At 47.6% G+C, this 22,830-nt stretch overlaps 1 protein-coding gene across 3 annotated transcripts in view; it reads left to right on the forward strand.

Moving 5' to 3' along the window:
* The first annotated feature begins 1,901 nt into the window (after nt 1–1,901).
* Nucleotides 1,902–22,830, forward strand: part of AXL (AXL receptor tyrosine kinase) — a 60,051-nt gene continuing 39,122 nt past the window's right edge. For 2 of the 3 annotated variants that reach the window (XM_033158392.1, XM_033158393.1), the window contains exons 1-4: nt 1,902–2,587; nt 14,694–14,892; nt 19,255–19,355; nt 20,956–21,138. In XM_033158392.1, the coding sequence (XP_033014283.1) occupies nt 2,515–2,587; nt 14,694–14,892; nt 19,255–19,355; nt 20,956–21,138 (556 nt within the window). In that variant the 5' untranslated portion in view covers nt 1,902–2,514. The remainder of the gene's footprint in view (nt 2,588–14,693; nt 14,893–19,254; nt 19,356–20,955; nt 21,139–22,830) is intronic. The other variant, XM_033158395.1, reaches the window with a different exon arrangement.

Consider the following 22,830-nt stretch of genomic DNA (forward strand, 5'->3'; position numbering starts at 1 on the left):
GTGTATAAATTTTGCAAGGGGGGACGTGGGGATATGGCCAGAGAATTCCTCCCCCCCCCCAACCTCCTTTCCCCAATTCAAGCCTGACAGAGAGTTTTGGAGAGCTACAGAAGTATTGCCCTAATATGGCTTTTGGAACGGGCAATCTTTACATTTTGCATAATAGTCGTGACTCTTTTCCCTTACCCTGGAGGTCTGAACGAGGCCGCTTATCAGATCTCCCGCCAGCCCAGCTCCCCAGTGTTGAGGGTAATGGTTAACTCTGCAATCTCGCACTGTGACCGCCCCCCACATCCCCCAAAGAAACAAACAATGCTTGAAAGTGGCTTATCGTCGCATCTTTAGCTTATTAGCCAAACACACCTGGGGGGAGGGAGGTGACTGTTGCTTGCGCAGCAGCTAGAGAAAGTTTTGGGGGGACCTGCGGGGCTGACCGCATCCTGTCCACATGCTCCAAACTTCTCTATTTATCAGGTGTGAATCGATCTGAACTGTAAACATCTGCCTGACTTGTTGCATTTGTGGTTTATGTGAGAAAGCAACACCGTCATTCTTCGCAATCCCCGAATGGGACAGCTGCGTTGCGGGAGGTTGGGCTAGATGATCCTTGGGGTTCCCTTCCAACTCCACAAGTCTGTGATTCTGTCCACTCTGTGCCACAGGTGTTGGAGTGAAGTCTTTAGTTTTCATTGAGACCAGTGCATCCCTTAGCTGTCCAAAAGCACAGCACATCAGCCTTTAAGGTGCCCCAGGACTTGAACTTGGAAAAAGGGTAAAATAATATTGGGAAATGATATATAATGAATTGGGGAAAAATGTTTAAAAGTACCTTTCCAAAAAAAAAAAAAAAAAGCAGTCAGAGTCCTTTTTGTTAGGAATTATTCCAGAGGGAAATTCCCAGGTGTCAAAAAAAGACTATTTATGTGTGCCACTTCTGCGGCCCTTGTTTTGTTAGCCCAAAAATGGAAAACGAGTGAGGTCCCAACCAAAGAAGAATGGCAACTTAAACCGATGGAATACGTGCGGCTTGCAGATTTAACACATAGAATAAGAGAACAAGAAGAATGGAAAATGTTTACTGAATATATGGGGGGGGAGTTGTGTTTATTTAAAAACGCTGGTAGCATTAAGAGAAATTCAACAGTGTAAATAAGTTTTGATGGATGTAGCAATGGATTACTGAATGGTTTGTTTCATGTAAAATATGCTGGGGTGTACGGTATGCAAAACGAACCACGGAAAGAGAAGAAGGGAAGTCATTGATTTAAGGTTGTAGAAATGAATATTTTGAAATGTAATTTAGATTTAATACACACACACACACACACACACACACACATAGCTTTCATTGAGACCCATGCGTATCTTAGCTGTCCAAAAGTACAGCACATCAGCCTTTAAGGTGCCCCAGGACTCTCCCCTCCCCTTAACCATTAGGAAAGACAGCTATGCCTCTGGGATGAGTTCTCACAAGTTTGGAAAACTTGCTCTGCAGCCAAGCATTGGGGTGGCTTTTTCTAGGGTCAGCAGTGTCCAGTTCCACCTTGCCAATCTCTGTGCGGAATGCACCCATATTTTCTCGCTTCCTCTTTTTTTTTTCTTTTTGAATGTGGGTGCTTGTAACTTTAAGAAAAGTCTTTTCCCCCCCTCCCTCTCCCTTCTGTTCCTCTCCTCCCATTAACCCTGCTTGGGCTGGATGGAATGTTCACACACCCTTCCCTATTTCCCTCTTGCCCCCTCCTTCCCTTTCAACTTGCTAATCTCTCAAGCCTCTCTTCTTCTCCCAAACAATTTTTCAGCAGTGTGTAGGAGTGGGTGAGTCAGGGACAGAGCAAAAAAAAGGGGGAAGGGACTCCCCCCCCCACTTCCACTGCCTTAGCTTTTCTCTGTCATATTTTTTTGGAGAAGTCAGCTTTTTTGGAAATCGGGAAGCGCTTTGGAGAAGTTGACCGGGCAAGTTTTGTTATGATACCCATTGCTATATAGATGTAGACATCATCAACTTTGCTTCAGAAGCCAGAGCAGAAAGAGCAAGGGCTTGGCAAATCATGGAAAGGGGGGGAAATCAGGTGCAAGTTTTGAAAGGCTGCTGAGGCGCAAGAGAGTAGGAAATCAACGCTCCGAAGTGGCAAGTGAAGCCAAACTTAAGCTGGAAATTTGAAGGAGAGAACATTTTATTGGCACTCTTTTATTTTTGTGATACGGACAAATGTTTCGAGCTGGGAAATTATTCTGAATTTCCACAAGGAGTTTTTAAAAAATAATTTAAAAAAAAGTTTGGATCCAGTCGTTCTCCTGGGTACTGACTTCACCGAAGATTTCGTCACTTGTTTTTGGGATTCGGCTCCAGCGACAACCTTCTCCTTCGTCTCTTTTTAAACTTCTCAGTGAACTTGGGAGATATTTGAGAGATAAACTGCCCCTGCCTCTTCCTGGGCTCCTCTGCCTCTGCCAATGAGCCCCTAGAGTGTTTTGGGGAGCTGGGATTTGTTGGGGGGACTTCAGTTTTGGAAAATGGGTCAACTTGGCCGATCTTTCCTCTCCTGCCTGCTGGCTTTGTGGATGAGTATCGGCAACGCACAGGAAGGTAAGCGAATGTTGGTGTGTTTCAGGGCGAAACTAGCTACACAACATGGGCATCTGGTCGCGGCGAGCGACAGATCTAGGGTACCAAGAGTGATGTGATGGGTAAATTGTTGGGTGTGGATCCGGGAGAGACTAGTCCAAATGCCCACTGGGCAGCAATGCTGCCTGAGAGCCAAGTGGCCATAACTCAGCCTCGACTTACACCGCAGGGTTGTTGTCAAGGTGAAATAAGGCCAGATCCCTCTATAGACATGATGCTCACAAAATGTTTCTTGGGCCAAGTGGCTACCTCTCAACTTGACCTGGACTCTCCTTCCTCAGAGGTCCTTAAGCAGAGGTTGGATGGCCATCTGTCACGGATGCTTCAGTTGAGATTCCTGCATTGCCAGGGGGGTTGGACTAGATGACCCGTGGTGTCCCTTCCAACTCTACGATTTTATGATTCCTAGGGTGTTTGTGAGCATCAAACGCTATATCCATACAGTGCGACCACCTGAAATCATGGGAGGAAAGGCGAGATGATAAATATTTACTATTAAGCCGGTTTGTGTAAATGAGAAGCTGCGGAGAAGGCCCCCCCCCCAATTTTCCTCACAACAGCCCTGTGAGGTAAATTGGGCTCAGGGCCACCCAGTGGGTGTTTGTGGCCAACTGAGAACAGGATTTGAGCCCACTCTCTTCGCAACACCCGGCTGCCCCTCAAAACAGAAAGAAACAGATGCACAATGGGATTTCTTCAAAACAGGCGGTCTCCCTTTCATCCCCGAGTCTGGTGACTGTGTGGGCTGGTGATTCAGTCCTCCATCCTGCGCCAACTTCTGAAGGGCCTCAGCCTCCAGGAATGTCTCCCTTCTCCAGGTGTCCCCAGCTGGGCCACATCAGTCACTGCTTCTCAATCTCGGCCTCCCTGGAGTCGCCTCTGAGTTTAGAGAGGAAACCTGATTCTTTTTGGACTCTGGGAAGAGTAACACAAGCAAAAACAGCTATTGTAACTAGAGCTGGTGTATAACTTTGATGCAGTCAGGGGGGTCCCCTGAGAAGCCTCTCTGATTGTGTGGATGGATCCGTGGTTTTGGGGTCTGCACTAAGCTCCAGCCCCGACCCCACAAATCACTTACTGTTATTCCACTGATTTTCATATTCCAGAGCAGTAGTTGTCTTACTCTGTCTTGCGGCAAAAACAACTGAGAGCCCCGTGTCACCCACCTTAAAGGGCAACAAATTTATTATGGCATAAACTTTCGCGGACTACAATACATTTCATTGGTTGCAACTCAGAATAACGCTCCGTGCATCTCGCAAAGTGGACTGTGGTTTATCAGAACTTATGCTATCCTAAATTTGCCAGTCGTTAAGGCGCTGCAAAGACTTCTTGTTATATTCATGTTGGTAGTGTTTGCAGAGTCCGTAAGCAAAATTAACAGGTCTCTGCCCCAAGGCATCCTCAAGTTACATTTTGACCAGGTTTGGTGAGAGTGGGGGGGGGGCGATAAGAAAGTTGATGTATACCTGGAATTTTAAATTGCAATAAAATTTTAAAAAGGAAAGGGCAATAGGAAATGAACTGAGCAAACACAGGTCCCTATACCTAGAATGAATTTCCGTTGGGAATGAGAATGGAATGCTTAATCTAAAGACTTCATGGGAAAAGGTAACATTCTGATGAAGGATTTGAAGGAAAATCATGGGAAGTGGAACTGCTTAGGTATTCGGAGAGACTGTATTGAAAGTGACTCGGAAACTGCAGCTAATCCAGAATGTGGCAGCTAGGCTGGTGACTGGGAACGGCTGCTGGGACCATATAATACTGGTCCTAAAAGAGCTACATTGGCTCCCAGTACGTTTCTGAGCATAATTCAAAGTGTTGGTGCTGACCTTTAAAGCCCTAAACGGCCTCAAAGGCCCAGTATACCTGAAGGAGCGTCTCCACCCCCATTGTTCAGCCTGGACACTGAGGTCCAGCACTGAGGGCCTTCTGGTGGTTCCCTCACTGCAAGAAATTAAGTTACAGGGAACCAAGCGGAGGGCCTTCTCGGTAGTGGCTCCCACAATGTGTAATACCCTTCCATCTGATGTCAAGGAGATAAACAACTTTATGGCTATTAGAAGACATATGAAGGCAGCCCTGTACAGAGAGGTTTTTTTTTTAATGCCTGAGGGGTTTTTTATGTTAGTATTTGGATGGAAGTTGCCCAAAGTGGCTGCGGCAACCCAGTCAGATGGGCTGCATTTAAATAATCAGTGGTGATATATAAATATCTGTGATAATATACTGAGAGAATTTGCTCAAGGTCTCTTAACACAGACAGACAGTTGGATCAGCCCAAGGGGTCCCAATCTAGTCCAGCATCCTGTTCTCGCAGTGGCCAAATGAGAACCCCAAAAAGCTGGGCACTGAACACAACATCACTCTCCCAATTTTTGATTCCCTGCATTCTGCCTCCGACAGTGGAGGGAGAACATAGCTTTTGTGGTTTCTATCAATTGGTTGCACCTGGAACCCACTTTCCTTTTTAAGAGAGGGTTGTCAAATGTGCTTAAAGGGGATTTCCTTGGTTGGATGATGCAGATTTTCCAATTTATGTCGGAGATTGGGATTCGCACCAGAAAGAATGCTCATGACTCGCCTTATTACTCAGAACCAAATGGGCGTGGTCTTGTTTTCTCCGTTAAAGGGGCATTAGATTCCGAATGGTGAAATGGAAGTGTCGGACTGGAGGGCTCGAGACTGCTGTCGTCGCACCCCATTTCTCTGCAAAACAGCTGTATAAAACAAACCACCTAGTATCTCTTGTTGGGCAAAACAATACAATGATTTGCTATACGGGGTGGGCTGCCTGCAGTCTTCCCCTGTCGCCACCCATGTCTTTGTACTCCCTGCTGAATAAAATCTGGGGAAACTACACCTTCTTGGGCTATATAAATAATTGCTAGCATAGCTTATGTTCTTCGCTCCACCCATGAGACTTCGCCAAAAGAGCGGGAGGAATTTTACTGTTCTTTTGCAACCCTAGTTTTGTACGTTAGGTTGGTCAAAGCGGAACTAATCGGTGCCTTTGAGTTCGTGCCTCTGGGAGGAGGGTGCACAACTGGATCATCTGAAATATTTGCTGGGAAATGGGTGCGTTCGGCAGAACATCTCAGGTTCCAGGCAGAATGAGGAGCCAAGTCGCTTTCATTGTGTTTGGCCACAAGCGAGATGGAACTGTTGGCTGGCCTCACCCAGAAGTGACAGGGGTTGTGATTAACCGCAATGTACCCTGCCCGACGTTGGACCAAGGAGCCACCTGTACAATTAACGGCCAACATTTCACCTGTTTTCCTCTACTGCTGTCTCAGAAAGCACCACTCTGTGGGTGGTATATAAATCTCGGCAGGTTAATCTCCCATCATATGTAAGTTCTTTCAAACAATATAGCAGGCAGAGCTATTGTTCTCGGAAAAGAGGTTGCTGGAACTCACAATGAACACACCTCCCTTGTTCTCTTATAATGGCAACGGTGCCCACCTGAGAGGTGCCGGAACTGAGTCCCTGTGAGCTCTGGCTGGAAAAATGCCCCGGCCGCAGGTCACCCTGTGTGTAAGCACAAAGGGTAGGGTGAAAATATCCCTTTGTGGTAGTCCATCGTTCAAAGGGTGCTGCAGCTCATAGCTCCAGATTCTGGATCATTTGATGATAGTCTTGGTTTCCCCCAAAGAATTCTGGGAGCTGTAGCTTGCGAAGGGTGCTGAGAGTTGACCAGGAAACCGCTATTCCCCTCCCAGAGCTACAAGTTACAAAGTTGTCTGGGATGGGTCTTGAGACTCTTAATCTCAGGGTCGTGGGATCGAGTCCCACGTTGGGCAAAAGATTCCTTCACTACAGGGCTTGGGACTGGATGACTCTCATGGTCCCTTCCAACTCTACTCTACGATTCTGTGATTCCCTGGGAAGAGAAGGATTGGTTGTTAAACCACTCTGGGAAATGTAGTTCTGTTGGAAGTGGCATCCTTATGGGCCATTCCATTGTCACGGGTGGGACACTTGGACCATGTTTTTTGGTACTGTATTCACACATGTGTAACAATGTAAATATACATAAAAATTAACAACCAAAATTTAAACTATGTTCTTAATAAGATACTGAACATTTTACAAATTTTTTATTATTTTTATGGATATTTTTGACAATTTTATTAAATGTTAAAGTATTGTCACGGGTGGGACAAAAAAAGCACATGGAGCTTGAGATAAGATTGATTTATGGAAAAACTCTGTGAGTTGGGAGGTGAATCAATGATAAACTCAGCATATCTGTTTAAATCAATGTTTATTGGTTACAACTATGCAATCAGAAATTAAGTTTAAGAAATTTAACGATACAAAATTAAGGAAAAAATGCTGTCACGGGTGGGACAATCATCAGAAAACTTTAAACTTGAACACTTCTGTGAAGACTACGTGTGTGGACTTTTGAAAAAAAGGTCCATAAACTAAACTTCTTTTGTCTTTAGCTTTAAAAAAATGGTTAGACTGCACATTTGGAATCTTCCTCACCAAAGTCCAGCGCTCATCTAGCATTCTTATCAGGCTCATTTTTCATGGAATGGCCCTTATCTAAATGTATGGGGTGAGTATGGCCCCAGTGTTCATTACCCAGGTTTGTGGAGGGAACAGATTTGAAACTTTAAAAGTTCCCGGAAATACTGGGGGCAAGCCTTCCCGAACTTCTTTCCTTCTCGGTGTTCTGGATTAAAAAAAACCAAAACCCTGACCATTGGCTGTGGGAGTTGCAGTCTACCAACAATCGAATGGGGGCAACCAGGTTGAGGAAGGCTGATCATGACAAGCGTGCGACTGCAATCAAATCTGGATCCGTGTTCACATCTGTCAGCCAGCTTGCTAATGTTAAGCTTAAAAACTAGCTTCTTTGGGGACGAATGTGTCGGCATCATGGAGGAGCAACAGCCTCTCCCTAAGCCATAGCGTTTCAGAAATAGATTTTAAGGAGGCGCCAAAATACCCTGGAAATAGGAAACAATTGTGTGTCGGATTTGCTGCAACCCAGTCAAGTGGGGAAGTGAATGCAAAGGCCTGCCTCTTTCCTCCTACGTGGGGAGGATACCTGAGTTTACCCCAGCCACTCCTCTTACGCACATTCCTTTGGTGGAATGAAATCTTGTAGACTGGGAGCTTAATGTGCAAGGCAAGGGAAGACAGACAACCGTCCCAGGGCTCTTCTGCACTGTTGTCAAATGTGTGGAGTAAGCTTTCCTGTACTTCTATTAATTCTCTGGTGCCCATATGGCATTCTCCTCTGAATCACTGCCTTCCCACCCTTTCCAGTCCAGGTTTTCTCACGCTAAGGATACTTGGAAAAGGAGAGGGTAGGAGAAAATCCAGATTGTGGGACAGGGAAGTTTGGGAAGGCAGTGATTGGGGGAGGGGGCAGAGAACTAATGGAGGTCACAGGCAGCTTACTCTGCATGTTAAACAACAGTATGGATGGGACTCGGGAGCAAGCAGAGCTTGATCTGTGTGAATATATATATTTTTAAGACACTTGCTATATCATACGTAGCATGCAATAGCTGCATTTGTACTAGCTTAGATGGCTTAAAAAACCCACCATGATTAGATGTTCAAGGAGGAATACCAGCAGCAATTAGCCGTGAGATCTCAGTGGAACCTCCATGAACGCAAGCAGGCTATCTCTGAACAGCAGGAGCAGGGAGCCGCCAGCAGCAAGGGGAGGCCGAGACTTCCATGTTCTGCTGCCTACGAAGTTGCCAGGAGCAACATTCTGGCACAAATGCAGGGCTAGGTGGCCTTTTGGAGTGATGTGGCAGGGCCAGTTGCATGCCTGCAATTTAACAGTGCCAACCTGTGGCCTGGTTTGGGAGGAGTTACACGGTGCTGCCCTCATACATGAGGGAAAGAAAGCCACATATTTGAGCCTACTAATCCCAGATGCATCCACGGAGGCTAATACGGGCTGCTGAGAACAAAGCAGTGGTTCTTTTGCATATGCCCAGAGACACTCTGCTGTTTACTGTGGCCTTATTATGTTCAAGGACTGAGAAGGATTAGGCCCTGGGAAAGAGCTTTTATCTCCCTCTTTAGGCTGCCACCTTTTTCTGGATAAAGACGCTGTCCTTTAACTATTTGGCTACCTGTTCATTGAAATATATGTGAGCCTCATTTTTAAGTACACCTGCTATGTTGCCTCACTGAGGCTGGGTTTAGGGTTGCCAACTAACCTGGACAAAACTAGCAGCTTGTAGACTGTGCTGTTGTTGAAGGCGCAGGAGCCAGGCCTGCAAAGGGACTTAGGCAACCCTATCCATGATAGAGGCCAGTGGGAGGCGGGGAAGATTTGAGCCAACTGGAAGGATCTGCCTTCCTCTGCCACACTCTCCCAATTAACTTCCATCTCCAGGGGTTACTCTATGACGCCACCAGGACCTCACCCCTAGGTCTCAGGTTTGGGGCTTGAAATCTCAAGATCTGGCATGTTCTTGACCTGACAAGCCTAGCTACGACTGTTAGCACTGCCTGATGGGAGTTGTAGTCCAAAACCTCCAGTGGGTACCACTGGGGCAATCTTTGGGTCTTGGAACCGGATTTTGGAGCGGGGGGGGGGGGCGGGACAGAGGCTGCCGCTGGTGCCAGAGGGAGCAGTGATAGAGCGAGCCCGCCTCTCCGTAACAGAGGTTTCAGTTCTCGCTGCAGTACTTGGCTCAAAAGGGAGGCGGATGGTCTCCAACCCAGGCGTCATGTGCCAACTTTTTCTCCCTGGGGCTGGGAGAGGCGGGCTTGTTTACATCATTCGCTCAGTGAGGTCATGGAGTTGAAAGGGCCATGCAGTCCACCCTTGTGCGGCTCCACTAGGGCTCTCTTCCCTGCTTCGGCAAGTCGGAGCAGGGCCTTTTAGTGTGAACACCTCTGTTTTGTGCTTCCCTGTTGAAATACAACAGGCACCCACGATTTCCACGTTCCGGAAACAATTGCAGCCGTTCTTGTTTGGACAAGCTTTTCCAGCTAAATGAAAAGGTCTCTGCCTAAGCTGTTTATTTTGTATCATTAAAAAAAACCTATACTGTATTTACTTTCTCGTACACTTTTGAAACCGTTTTCAGTCGCTCCTATTGTATGCGCGTGAGGCTCATCGGAAAGACAATTCATGAATGAAAGTAATAATAATAATCAGTGCTTTTTCGGGGGGGGGAGCAGGGGTACGTATTCCCTGGCCTAAACATTTTGTAAATCTAAATTGGGCCTCGTTGAGGGGCAGTATTTCAGTATGAGTAGGAAAATGAGAGTAACCCTAAACATTTAAAAAAAAAAAAAAAAAGCACTGATGATGATATGCTTTGTTCAAATGCCTCCAGTAAGGGCTATCAGATACCAACCCCAATATAGTGCCATTGACACAGTTGGTGATTTTGAGAATAATCCGAAAAGACAGGTCCCTGCCCCAAGATGCTTACAATCAATCTTGAAGAAAAGAAAGAAAACACAACCAGGATGAGGGTCATGGGTGTAGCCAGAATTTCACTGCATTCTTCTCTGTTAGACCCGCAGCCAATTTGGGTCTCTTGGCAAAGAAGAAGATTCCTGCCCCCCCTCTCCCTTCCCCAGCCTTCCTAGAGAAAACAGCACGAGGCTCAAGAGTGAGGCCTGGGTTTCTTCCAAGTACGCAACTTTTGTTTCTCAGGCCCTGGAATGTGTCCCTCATTCCTCAAGGGTTAACGGCGGCCGCGGGGCAGGATATTCTCAGACTGGGTTTATGCGCCGGCCGCTCCACCTCCTCTGTTCCGCACACATATGCATCATCCTAGTGGTGTGTATTTTATGTCCCATGTGCTGCTCTCGCTCTTTGCCCTCAAAGCGCCACAGAGATTCTTTGCCCTTGCTTCGCCGCTGAGGGAGATCGACCCTCCTGAAATTATAATATGTTATCGCTTGGTTAGCATGGAAGATTTACCAAATTGCTTTATAGAGGAACATTTTACCCAGTGCTTTTTTCTGGGGGGTATGCAGGGGTACATATACCCCTAAATATTTTGTGAATCTAAGTTTGGCATCATTGAGGGGGCAGTATTTCAATATGAGTAGGAAAATGAGAGTACCCCTAAACTTTTTTTATATAGAAAAAAGCACTGATTTTATCTATGAAGCTTATGGTGGTCCGTGGACGACATTTTGGGGATCCCTGCTCCATCATGCTGTCTCACATTTACCAGAGTTTACGTCTGATACTCTTGTCTTCATCCCTGGAATTGGGGTGTGTGATGCTGCTTGGGGGCGGGTGTTTACATGGCTGGAGAAAGGGTGAAGCAGACCCCCTTCCTCTCTTCCCCACTGACCATTTCCCCATCCCAGTTTTGCATCCACCAGCAAAACAGGCTGGGGGGGGGGGACACCTGTTTTTGCCATTGCAACAATCGGTTTAGGCCTCACCCAAGCAAATCCCTCTTTGCCTAACCTGACACTGCAAGAATTGGGGTGGGGTGGCCCCATGTATTCATACCCCGCAAGTGTCCCAGGAAAAAAATGGGACACCCCATTTTGTCCTGCAAGAGCACAACAACCTCACGATTTCATTTGGGGGCACAGTGAAATAATGTTTGTGGGGGGTCTCTGTGATCTCACATGAGGAGCCTGCATAGGAAGATGTGCATCCTGGTTTGGGACATTATATATATATATATATATATATATATATATATATATATATATATATATATGTGTGTGTGTGTGTGTGTGTGTGTGTGTGTGTGTGTGTATATATTGTGTGTGTTTTGTGTGTGTGTATATATATATATATATATATATGTATGTGTGTGTGTGTGTGTGTATATATATATATATATATATATATATATATATATATATATATTGTGTGTGTGTGTATGTGTGTGTGTGTGTGTGTGTGTGTCGGCATCCTCAGAGGAATGGTGGGAGAAATGGAATACAGTGGTACCTCGGGTTACAGATGCTTCAGGTTACAGACTCCGCTAACCCAGAAATAGTACTTCAGTTTAAGAACTTTACCTCAGGATGAGAGCAGAAATGGCACACAGTGGCGGCAGCGGGAGGCCCCATTAGCTAAAGTGGTACCTCAGGTCAAGAACAGTTTCAGGTTAAGAACGTACCTCCAGAACGAATTAAGTTCTTATCCCGAGGTACCACTGTGGAAACAAGAGATCAAAGATGGCGTCTTTGCTGCCCAGAAACTCCAAAGGGCTCTTGACCTGGAAATTGCAACCCCTTAAACTGTCCTTGAAACGGTGGGCAGAGTGATTTCCCCTCCTTTCACTTCCTAAAGGGAAAAGGAGGCGGTGAAATTGGAATTGGATGAGGGAGTCCCCCGTCCTGTCCCGTCCCCCCGCCATTCAAGGCTCCCACAGTGTTGGTTGTTGCTTCTCGATAGAGGAAAAATGAAAGAGTTTCTCCTGGCATCGACAAGATTGCTGCCCCATAAATCTGTTTATTTGCAGCATTCCTCTCGGTGCATAGTATTGGTTCAGTTCGGCTGCATGTGGGTGGTTTGGCTCTCCCCGCGCCAGTTTAATCAAACCGTGGGCAGAGTGAATCCGTTTTATTCCGGCAAACTTTTGATGTTTTTCTGTGTGCTTGGTTTCAACGGCTGACCCTTAGCCAATGCGCTTTATTGTCGTCGTGTTTCTGAAATCGCTGTTTGAAATGCTGCACGCTGCCCTGGGTGGGGTAGAAATGTTTTAATTAAAAACAACAACTTGTATTTCTGCCAACAAGAAACATATCTGATTTACTTTATGGGTTTTGGGGGGGGGTAATAAAGGCCTAAGGATAATATAACCACAACAAATATATAACTGGGGTGGTCCTAGGCATAGAGAAGGGTATGTTTTCTACAACTTTAATATTTATTGAGGGGGTTTCAACAGGTGTAGCTTGTCAAGCAAGTTATAACACACCTGCTGAAATCCCCTACACAAATATTAAAGGTGTAGGAGCTCTATTATTTCCCCCCTTTTCCTTTCCCCCCCACGCAGCTGCCCTAGTATATCCAGGAGATTTGAAAGTAATCAGGGAGCTGAAATCTGTTCTGTTGAATTGACTGGAGATGTGGGAAGAGAAGCTTCACCTGTTGAATTTCTGCTGCTAGGCCAGAATGGCAGAAGCCCAACAGGTGAAGCTTTAGGTAAAGGGACCCCTGACCATTAGGTCCAGTCGTGTCCGACTCTGGGGTTGCGGCGCTCATCTTGTGTTACTGGCCAAGGGAGCCAGCGTACAGCTTCCGGGTCATGACTAAGCTGCTTCTAGCAAACCAGAGCAGCGCACAGATACGCCATTTATCTTCCCGCCGGAGTGGTACCTATTTATCTACTTGCACTTTGATGTGCTTTCAAACTGCTAGGTGGGCAGGAGCTGGGACCGAGCAACGGGAGCTCACCCCGTTGCGGGGATTCAAACCGCCAACCTTCTGATCAGCAAACCCTAGGCTCTGTGGTTTAACACACAGCGCCACCCGCTAGGCCAGAATGGCAGAAGCCCAACAGGTGAAGCTTTACTGTAAAGCTAATAAGGTTTTTGTTGTTGTTGTTGTTTTTAGCAGACTGCTACTAAGACCAGAAGAACCCCGCCACCCCACCCTCCAGGCCTCCAAGCTTGTTGCTCTACCCTGGCCCACACTAGGGCTTGGGTGGTTTTTCCCTCCATGGGCCGGGGAATTATAAGAACCGTCATTAAGCGGGTGGGGCTGGTGCAGCTGCTATCCCTTGGCAGCTGGTGACGGAGAGGCGAGGAGAGTCATCGTCCGCAGCCTGCCTGGCCAGCCAGATCTGAACGTCACCGTTCCCTCCTGCTGCACCAAATTGGCACATTACAGAAGACAAGATTTGCAAAAAAAGGGGGGGGACAGAAAGTTATGCTAAAGGGTTGCCAACTTTTAAAACTAGCTCCTGCTCCTGCTCCTTGAAGCAGTCGGATTATCTGCCACAGATGATAGCAGGTGACAAATTCATAGCTGTCAACTTTCCCCTTTTTTAAAGGGAAATGCCCTTATTCCGAATAGGATTCCTCGCAAGAAAAGGGAATAGTTGACAGCTATGCAAATTGATAAGAGAGTTTAAAAATATTAAGTGAGCTGTGTGTGTGTGTGTGTGTGTTAATTAATTAATTAATTAATCAATCAATCTTTGTCTCTAGGCTTAACAACCTTTCTTGTTGATTTCTGCAACCCAGACTCCTGTAAAATTGCAGGCCCCCCAGGATTTGGGGGTGGGCAGACAACGGCAAGGTTAAACGGGCAAGGTTTCAGTGAATATAGGTTCTGGATATAGGCTAATACCTGGGAATTGGAAAAGGGGACAATTATCATCATCACCATGGAATCATAGAATTGTAGAGTTGGAAGGGACCCTACGGATCATCTAGCCCACCACCTGTAATGCTGCTGTTCCATTCAGGGTTCGAACCTGCAACCTTGGGGTTATATCAACACCACTCTGTAGCCAATATTATTCTTACTTTAATTTCTTACTTGCCCTTCACCACATGGTGTTGGACTCGGACCAGGGAGACCAGGGTTCAAATCCCCACTCGGCAATGGAACTTACTGGGTGGCCTTGGGCCAGCCATAGCCTCTCAGCCTAACCTACCTCTCAGGGTTGTTGTGAGGATGAAATGGGGTGCGGGAAAGCTTTGGGGCTCCATGAATGCCACTTTGATCTCCTTAGGGCAGGCATCCCCAAACTCGGCCGTCCAGCTGTTTTGGGACTACAACTCCCATCATCCTCAGGTAACAGGACCAGTGGTCAGGGATGATGGGGATTGTAGTCCCAAAACAGCTGGAAGGCCAAGTTTGGCCATGCCTGCCTTAGGGGAAAGGTTGGCTATCGATGCGAAAGGCCGGCAGATGGTAGATAAATAGCTATGAAATTCAGACTGAAACAATGGCATAGGCAGGGTCCTAAAATATATACATCTCAGAAACTGCACAACAAAGTTAAACTCCCATTGGCTAGGAAACCCCCCCCCCCCCCCGTTATTTCTATCCTAGACCCATCCCTATGTCTCATTTGCCTTCTGCACGATGCCGTCGCCTGGTGCTCCAATGCCATCTCTTTCTCTCCTCCAGCCGTCTACTTCCAAGAGAGCCCTTCGAACCTGACATCTTCCTTGGGCAAGGACATCAAGCTTTCGTGCTCCGCCCTTTCCCTTGGCGAGCCGCCTGAGATCAGTTGGCTGCGGGACGGAGCCGCCCTGGTCTTGGCCGACAGTAACCAGCTGCAGTTTCCCTTGGACGATGAAGAGTGGATGACCACCAGTGAATTGAGGTGAGCACCTTGCATCCCAAAGGCCACAGTAGGTGGGCTGGCAGGCTCGAGAGTAGGGAAGATCTAGGGGTCTTAGTGGACCACAAGCTTAGCACGAGTGAACAACATGATGCAGCAGCAGCAGCACCAGCAAAAAAGAAGCCAGTGCTATTCTTGTGGGAATGTTGAGGGATGTGGGAGAGGATATATTGTTTTAGATATCCTATCCCAACTTGCGTTTACAAGCTCGATAATATCAGCAGAGCTAACATTCCCTTTTTACTTCATATGCGAAGCAGATAGTTTGCATAGACTCGCTAGAGTCATTAAAAATATTGTCCTGGTGTCTTCCCCTTTTTATCCCTCTTTCAATAAGACACTTCACAGTGTTTGGTAAAGTGTATAACGTTTACTTTACAAGTAATCATCTAGTCACACAAGGATCCTAGAGGCAGGCTTAAGAGTTACTAAATAATATACATATGGTGACTTTCTCCTTTTGAGAGAAAGTCCCTCTTTTTACTTTTGGCCTAGTGCCAACGGTGCATTTTAATAATGCTGCTTTTAAACTGTCTTAGAGATCAACACAACAACTGACCAGCGACATGGAGACTCGGCATATACTACAGTTGGAAGCCCCCAACTGTAGAGTTCACTCCCAACTGTAGAGTTCCATATAAGGAAGTTGGGTTTGACTGCCCCTGTCCTTTTACATCCCACAATTCTGGGCTGCATCGACAGAAGTCTAGCAATCTATAGAAGTCATAGTGCCGCTCTCTTCTGCCTTGGTCAGACCACGCCTGGAGTCCTGTGTCCATTTCTGGGCACCACAATTTAAGAAGGGTATTGGCAAGCTGGAAGGTGGGCAGAGGAGGGTGACCAAGATGGTCAAGGCTCTGGAAACCAAGCCTTGTGAGGAACAGTCAAGGGAGTTGGGTGTGTTTAGCCTGGAGAAAAAGAGACCGAGAGGAGATATGAGAGCCATCTTCAAATGTCTAAAGGGCTGTCTCGTGGAAGATGGAACTAGCTTGTTTGCTCCTGCTCTGGAGGATAGAACGCGAACCAATGGATTCAAGTCACAAGGGCTTGCCGATCAGAAGGTTGGCGGTTCGAATCCCCACGACGGGGAGAGCTCACATTGCTCAGTCCCTGCTCCTGCCAACCTAGCAGTTCGAAAGCACATCAAAGTGCAAGTAGATAAATAGGTACCACTCCAGCGGGAAGGTAAACGGTGTTTCCGTGCGCTGCTGTGGTTCGCCAGAAGCGGCTTAGTCATGCTGGCCACATGACCTGGAAGCTGTACACCAGCTCCCTTGGCCAATAAAGCGAGATGAGCACCGCAACCCCAGAGTTGTTCACAACTGGACCTAATGGTCAGGGGTCCCTTTACCTTTAAACATCAGGAAAAACTTTCTGACAGTAAGAGCGGTTTGGCAGTGGGACGGACTCCCTCGGGAGGTGGCGGACTCTCCTCCATTGGAGGTTTTTAAGCGGAGGTTGGATGGCCACCTGTCATGGATGCCAGGCATAATTGCATGAACTTCCATCCTGTCGCCTCTCCCTCGCCTTTTCTCTTAAAATGTCCCAAACGCTGCAACCTTTCCCCATGGAGAAGTTGCTCCATCCCCTTGCCCTTTTCTGACCATATTCCGACTCCGAAATATCCTTTTTGATGCAAGGCAACCAGAACCGCGCTCCTCATCCAAACAGTGAGTTGCGCAACAGGAGGAAACTGTGCCACAGGGGAGGGGAGGAAAAGTTGAAGTGATATTGGGTGTTGCCTGTTTGACTTAAACCACGATCCCTGCTTTCCCCCACGTGAACAGCCGAGGCATCTTCCTTGTGGAGAGATGGGGAGCTGGCTGGCTTTCTCCGAGGGTGTGTGTGCCGTGTGTGTGTGTGTGAGAGAGAGAGAGAGATACATTGGGAAATATTTCCAGTTGCTCAACCCCAAAGCAGTGGGGAGGAGTGGGGCTGGCAGCTTTCCTCTCCTGCCCCCGCTGGACGCTTTTCTCCTCTGCTTCTTTCATTGCCCTTTCTCGGCTGGCAGGCCAGGCAAAGTAGGAACTGAATGGGGGATGAAAGGAGCAGGGGCAGATTCCAGGACCGTGGCCCAAACTGGATGTCTGCAGTGCTGGGTTATCCAAGAGGCAGGCTAAGGGCTTATCCACCCTCCTGCTGCTTCTCTGCTCCGCCCCCTGCCCTCCCCAATAGCCCAGGGAAGAGGGCTCTTTAGCCCACAATTCCGGTTTGCGCTGGATTGACATTTGCTCCAATTTAGCACTAAAGAGTGGGTTTTCCCTGGGAAAGGAGCGGGACCAGGGGGAAACGCCTTGCACCCATGTTTTCTAAGCGCAGGAAGGATAGCTCCGTCAGTAGAGCATGAGACTGACCTTGGAGTCAGTCACCATCTCTTAGCCTAACCTACCTCACAGGTTTGTCGTGAGGGCGAAATGGGGAGGCGGAGAACCACCTGCACCACCTCGAGATCCTTGGAAGATGTCAATGTAATAAATAATCATAGCAATAACAGTTCCCTTTCTGGTGGTCCACTCCGCAACCCCAAGCTCCATCTTACAAAATGGTAATGATAATCCATTACTGAAAATAAAGTCCCTATTATTATTTTTTTGCTGGGGGAAGCAGGCCTGTTGTGCAACAGCGCCAAATTTGCTGTTATTGTGCAAACTGAATTTGCCCATACGCGATGGAATTCCACCCGCAAAATAGCAACAGTCTGGAAGCGCTTCCAATCTCCAACAGTTCCCACGCTTTTTATATATTTTTTACTCTGCCTTTGTTTCGTTAGCTGCGTGGGCTCTTTAAACTTTGTTTCTTTCCTTTCCTAAAAAGCTTATACATTCATCTCGAGCTTGATAAACAGCAAAAGACACAATGCTCAGCTGGAACAAACAGAAGGGTTTAAAGAACTCTGTAGAATAAACACACACAAACATAAAACTAGCACAAGAGTAAAATGCCTTGTTTTGGCTGCTGCTGCTCGTGATGTCCAGGAGGAAACTGGCAGCTCGTCTTCAGGATTCAGGAGTCTGAGGATGGAAGGGGAGAAGAATCATGATCCATAAACAAACAGAGTGGTTGTCGGTCTTTCCGCAGTGACACAAACAACCCAAAACACAAACAATTCCTAACCAGCGATAAAGCCTAACCCGATGGGTAGGGGCCCCAATATTTAAAATCAGAAATATTGGGCCCCTGTACAATTTGCCACAGCATACCCCCCAACATTTCTCCAATGGAAATAGGGACATCCTAAGGCGTTTCCGTGTGCTGCTCTGGTCATGCTGGCCACATGACCCGGAAGCTGTATGCCAGCTCCCTCGGCCAGTAATGTGAGATGAGTGCCGCAACCCCAGAGTCGTTCATGACTGGACCTAATGTTCAGGGGTCCCTTTACCTTTTAGGGAAAGCAGGGCATTCTGAAATCAAATCAGAAACCGGGGCGGCTTTTGTAAACCCTGGAAAACGGAGAGATTTTTGAAGAGTCTCCAGTGGCATTAAAGTCGAGTTGAAAATGTTGATTCTGTATGCCCAAATTCTCTTAACAAATATCTCAAGCGTTGTTAGAGGTTTTCGGTGCATATGGGACCCAAGTTTATATCCGTGGATTTTAATGGTATTACTCATGGTGCGTTTTGTACCCTGAAGTTTAATGAAAATGGGGGATTTTGGACACGCATCCTGTGCATTGCCCCCTGGAGTGAGGCACCCTGGAAGAGAAGGTGTGGGTCAGGGGTGAGTGGTCTAGATGAACTTTCAGACTGATCCTGAGGGGAAGACCCATGGCTCAGTGGCAGAACATTTGTTTTGCATGCAGATGGTCCCAGGTTTGATCCCTGATGTCTCCAGGTCGGGCTGAAACCCTGGAGAGCCACTCCCAGTCTGTGCAGACAAGGCCAAGCTGGATGGACCAATGGTCTGACTCGGTATAAGGCAACTTCCTGTGCTCCTACCCAGCAGGGCTCTTCTCATGTTCTCATGAACATGCCTGGAGCCTAGCCTGGTAGTATTCACCTGAGCAAGTGGTCCAGATCAGGAGTAGGGGTTTGGTGGCATCCGTCTGGAGCGAGCCTTTGTGGGTAAAGTCAAACTGTGGGACCTGCTGTGGCTGTAGAGACCGATATGAGTGAGACATGTTTTGTTGCAGTTGGGGCAGATGAAGGCATCTGATTGATGCACCATGGGATTTCCTCTCTATGAGCTCCTCCCAGAGGTCATTCCTCCTCTGGTCGCTGCTATGGATACTCTTGTTTAAGGAGGGAATCCCACAATCCTGCTCTCTCTCCTCAGATCAGGAGTGAATTGAAGGCACCAAGAAGCCAAATTAACTCCCTGTGTTGCTGTTCTCCTCTTCTCTGACAGCATCCCTTCTGTTCAGCTCTCGGACATGGGGAACTACCAGTGTGCGGCCTCGGTGAACGGATCTGAAGTCCTCTCTGATGAAGCCTACCTGAAGCTGGAAGGTAAACGCCATTTTGTCTGAGCGTGATGTGCACACACCAGATCACACCGAGAGGATCTTCCACATGTGTTCATCACAAGGTTGAGGAAAGAAGGTGGGGACAGAGCAAAGAGCTGCTGGAGCCCAAGCTGGCTTTGCAGCCATCTTCTCTTTCTTTAAAAACTTTCCCAACGTGAAAGTTTTGAAGAACGCAAACGCAACAAGTACTGTAAATATAAACGGAAGATGTTGTGTCTTGGGTGAGACCTTGGTTCCTTAGCCATAGATGATGACCTTGTGCAAATGCGTATAAGTGTTTGGGTGAGTGGTGTGGGGTTTCTACTGTGGTTGGCGGAGCTCTAGATAAGACTGGGTTTGAGCGTCACAGTGGAAGCCTGCCAGTGTTGTAGTTTGTGGATTGTTGGGATCTGCGATTGCTGAGAGCCAGTGTGGTGTAGTGGTTAAGAGCGGTAGACTCGTAATCTGGGGAACCGGGTTCGTGTCTCCACTCCTCCACATGCAGCTGCTGGGTGACCTTGGGCTAGTCACACTTCTCGGAAGTCTCTCAGCCCCACTCACCTCACAGAGTGTTTGTTGTGGGGGAGGAAGGGAAAGGAGAATGTTAGCCGCTTTGAGACTCCTTCGGGTAGTGAAAAGCGGGATATCAAATCCAAACTCTTCTTCTTCTTCTTCTTCTGAGAGGGCCTGTGGCTGTGCCTGATTGTAGACTGAATATGTTCCAAGCTGCCAATTAGTTTCTGGGCCCAATTCAAAGTGCTGGTGGCCTATAAAGCCTTAAATCGCTCAGGACCACAATACCTCAATATACACCAACCCGGACAGTGCACCCATCATCTGAGGCCCTTCTTTGTATGCCTCCTCCACGAGAGGTCCAGAGGGCAGCAACACAAGAACAGCCTTTTCCGGGGTGGCTCCCTATCTGTAGAATGCTCTCCCCAGGGAGGCTTGCCTGGCACCTTCATTATATACCTGTAGGTGCCCGGCAAAAGCATTCTTTTTCAACCAGGCCTTTGGCTGATTAATATTCTACAGCCTTTTACATGTGTTTGTGGGGGTGGGGTGGGTATTGTTTTGTTGTTTTGGTTTCAACTATTTACTTGGTGTTTTTTTACCTTGGGTTTTTACCTTGTGAATCGCCTTAATATCTTTGGATAAAGTGCAGTATATAAACATAATAATAATAATAATAATAATAATAATAATAATACAACAACACAGGTGTGTTAGCAGGATATTGAGTGAGCAGCATCCTGTTTAATATATTTTGATGTTTTATGGATCTGTACCTGTATTGCTTTATAGACAGTATTTAATTTTGTTTGATTTCCTTTCTGAAACACTTTGAAACATAAGTATATATTAAAAAAACCACTTGAGATAATGGTAATAACTTGTACGTAAAAAAAAAAAAATACAGTGCCATCAGGGACGAAAACCCACTCTTCAAAGCTGAATCGGCACAAACAGCAAGCTGGGGGAAACCCGAATTGATGTTTGCTTCGATTCAGCTTTGAAGAACATCGCATTTACGCATCACGAGGGAGCCTTCTGTGTCCGCTTGCTGAGTCTGTTCCTTCTTGCCCCCCCCTTTTCGTGTCCAGGTCTCCCCTTTTTCACTGAAGAGCCCCAGGATCTGGAGGTCACAGTCAACGTCCCTTTCAACCTCAGCTGCAGGGCTCAGGGCCCCCCAGAACCAGTGCGGGTGATCTGGCTGCAAGACAGCGCCCCCCTCAACTCCTTGAACGACCCGCAGGCCCGGACGCCTTCCATACTGGCGTTGAGAGGTGAGTCGCACAGCGGATTACGTTTGATTCCTCTGCTCAGAAAACTACCTTTACAAAAAGAAGTCACGTGATCACATCCGTACCATACGCCCAAAGCAAAATAAATCCTGGGAACTGTAGTTTGCTGAGGATGCTGGGTGCGGTAGTTCCACGGGGTAAACTACAGTTCCCAGGACTCTTCAGGGGAAGCCATGTGCTGTCCGGCAGGTCAGCTGTCCGGGGAAAATAACACACTGGGTGTTTGGGATTGTTCCCCTCTCATTATCCTTCTTGGAACCAGAGGTTTCGAAATCCATCTATGGCTTTCTTCCTTCTCGATCCACGGCTTTTTTGGGTGGCTTTTCCTTTCCAAGCGGAGTTTAATCTTCTCGGTGCTGAGAGCCCTAATTCCCGACATCTGGGTTGCTCTGTATGTGAAGAAGCATACTCTGCACACGATCTGTAGCTCCTTCCTCGCCTTTCCCTGGCTCCGGACCAAGGTGTTGAAAACAGTTTTGGGGCCTAGCTGATGAGGCTCCGATCGAGCTTTTGTTTGCTTCTCCTTTTTCTGCATCTGGGTGGCTGAGCCCCCAAAAAAAAACCCCGTCCTTTATTTTTCTCTCCGTTCCGCTGGCTGCAAAGAGAGAGCCCTGGTTCTCTCCGCAAGCCAGTCCCTCTCTGGCATTATTGAAGAGCAGAGGGCATGAGGGAAGGGCAGTGAATGCAAGAGGGGACCCCTCTTCTCGCCCTCCATTCAGACTTGCCTTCGTGAGCGTGCCCCTTTCCCCCCCCCTTCCCTCCGCGTTTCACGTCCTTGTTCATTGTCTCGGGTGCCCCCCACTCTCTCAAAGCCCCGCTTGTCCCCAGCCTGCAGCTTCTTTTGTTCCCTTTTCTATGCGAGTGGCTGGTTCCCGATGGCTCGGCTGGGGAGGGGGTTTGCTCCGAGCGTGGGAACGGGCCCTGCAAGCGTTGCCAAATGCCAATTGGGCAGTGTGCGTGCGTGCATGTGCGAGCATGTCTCCGTCTCTTGCCGCTCACGAAAACAACGCCGACCTGTTTCGAGGGTCCAGAGCGCTTCACCTTCGTTTTCTCGGTAACTCTTACAGCACCCCTGTAAGGTAGGCCAAGAAGTAGGCTAGCCAGATGCATCTCAGCAGGTGTCGCTATAGCCTAGGGGTCAGCAAACTTTTTCAGCAGGGGGCCGGTCCACTGTCCCTCAGACCTTGTGTGGGGCCGGACTATATTTTTTGGGGGGGGGAAATGAATTCCTATGCCCCACAAATAACCCAGAGATGCATTTTAAATAAAAGGACATATTCTACTCATGTAAAAACACGCTGAATCCCAGACTGTCCGCGGGCCAGATTTAGAAGGCGATTGGGCCGCATCCGGCCCCCGGGCCTTAGTTTGGGGACCCCTGCTATAGCACTTGCTGCTCCTCTGCAAAGATGCAGGAGCGCTTGTCCTTCTTTTAATAATAGTATTGATAATTTTATTATTTGCACCCTGCCCATCTGACTGGGTTTGCCCCAGCCACTCTGGGCGGCTTTCAACGAGTATGAAAGCATAGTAAACATCAAACATTAAAAACATCCCTATACAGGGCTGCCTTCAGATGTCTTCTATAAGTCGTGTAGTTATTTATCTCCTTGACATCTGATGGGAGGGCATTCCACAGGGTGGGTGCCACTACCGAGAAGGCCCTCTGGCTGG

This window comes from Lacerta agilis, chromosome 8 (genome assembly GCF_009819535.1).
Source record: "Lacerta agilis isolate rLacAgi1 chromosome 8, rLacAgi1.pri, whole genome shotgun sequence".
Lineage (NCBI taxonomy): Eukaryota > Metazoa > Chordata > Lepidosauria > Squamata > Lacertidae > Lacerta > Lacerta agilis.